This window comes from Austrofundulus limnaeus, unplaced genomic scaffold (genome assembly GCF_001266775.1).
Source record: "Austrofundulus limnaeus strain Quisiro unplaced genomic scaffold, Austrofundulus_limnaeus-1.0 Scaffold790, whole genome shotgun sequence".
Taxonomy (NCBI): domain Eukaryota; kingdom Metazoa; phylum Chordata; class Actinopteri; order Cyprinodontiformes; family Rivulidae; genus Austrofundulus; species Austrofundulus limnaeus.
This window is the reverse complement of record NW_013953192.1, coordinates 60,175-61,748: the sequence shown is the minus strand read 5'-3', so window position 1 is coordinate 61,748 and position 1,574 is coordinate 60,175. Positions and strand designations below refer to the sequence as shown.

Below are 1,574 nucleotides of genomic sequence, written 5' to 3'. Positions count from 1 at the left end.
CCCCACCCCCGACCGACTGACAGATGGGTGACGGTGACGGGACGGGACGGGACAGAAGCGGAAGGTGGTTCTTAAAGAGACAGAGGCCAATTTCAAGGCGTTTAGAAGAGGAAGTGATGAGAAGATAAGTTTATTTTTCTATTTAAACATAAAAACAACATTTTAATAGTAGCTAAAGGTGACATAGATACTTTATTATGGTAAAGTATTTAAATATATGCCTGAGAAACACATAATACTGCCCCTTTAAATATCTTGTCTTTGTTGTGTATTAAGGTTAATTATAAGAATGAATTAAGGCTGAAAAGAATTTGCAGATCATCAAGTTCTGTTTTAATTTTGTTTTATACAACATTTAAACTTCATTGGAATTGGGGTTGTAGAAGTCTATCCAGAGATGACTTTTTGAGAGTTTCATTAAAATGTGTCCAGAGGTTTACAAGATTCTACCAGAAACACAGAAACAACCGTAAAGATAAAAACTTTCTCTCCTGCTGCTGAAAGGCAAAAATCAGGTGATGATTTGTGATGACGTCATGCTTAGAGTCAGGACTTATCTGAGGCTGGTAACCATTGTGCCCAGTGAACACTAGATGGAGCAACAAGCACTCCAGTACCATTGTAACTGTTTTACATTGACTGTACTCTTTAAAAGAGCTGTTCTCACATTTTATGTAAACTATTCTTACTTCAGTGGTAGTTTCAATTTTTCACAGCATATCTTTAAGTACAGAGGATGACGTAATGACATGAATAAGCAATAAAAATGATACAGTTCAAATATGATCAGTGATCTGTAATTTTAAATCTCATTCCTGCACATATGAATTTGGCAAACACACTGCATGTGGGCCATGACTCACCGGCACACACTTTCAGGCTCGAAGTAGCGTGAGTGACGTCCATCAATGACGATGATTTCATGGTGCTTGTCCAGGAAACACTCAACAGCAGATTCTGGTGTTCGTGCTATGTTACACCTGAAGCCAGCACGGTCGCAGGCCCACCAGAAGGCATCGCTTTGACTGTCCTCCTTAGCGAACACTAGCAACACCTGAAGGAAGAAATGATCAGGAAACCTGGATAAAACAACATCACAGAGGTTTGTTTCATGTTTCAAACACAAATGTTACAATCTCATGATTTCATGGTTTAGAACGTAGAAAGACTTTGAGCACATTTAATCACAAACAGAGATGAACTTCACTTTTACAAGCATTATTTTCTTCACTGGATCACGATCAAGATCACTTCAGTTAAAACTGCAAATAACTGCTCTGACCCCAGCAGAGGACGAAATAACAAAAACTGACTGAGCTGCAACTGTCACAATTTGTATCATATTTGCTACACAGGATTCTGTGACCTATATTTTATCAATGTGGTCAATATTTTCCTCAAAAACCTGTTGTATATGATGTGAGACCTGTATTCTGCCCCCTGGAGGATCATCAATGTCCTGCAGGAAGTGGAACTTTTCAAAATGTCTGCTGACATGACGTCATCCACACGGTTTTTTCAGGAAAACTTTTGCTAATTTTGGAGAAGTTATGGTAAGAATAACATCAATATTG

General features: G+C 38.4%; 1 protein-coding gene across 1 annotated transcript in view; it reads right to left on the bottom strand.

Annotated features, from left to right (window-relative positions):
* LOC106532541 (high affinity cAMP-specific and IBMX-insensitive 3',5'-cyclic phosphodiesterase 8B) overlaps positions 1-1,574 on the bottom strand; it is a 140,600-nt gene that overhangs the window by 82,147 nt on the left and 56,879 nt on the right. Inside the window, exon 3 of the mRNA XM_014028633.1 lies at positions 864-1,054. Coding sequence (XP_013884087.1) covers positions 864-1,054 — 191 coding nt within the window. The remainder of the gene's footprint in view (positions 1-863; positions 1,055-1,574) is intronic.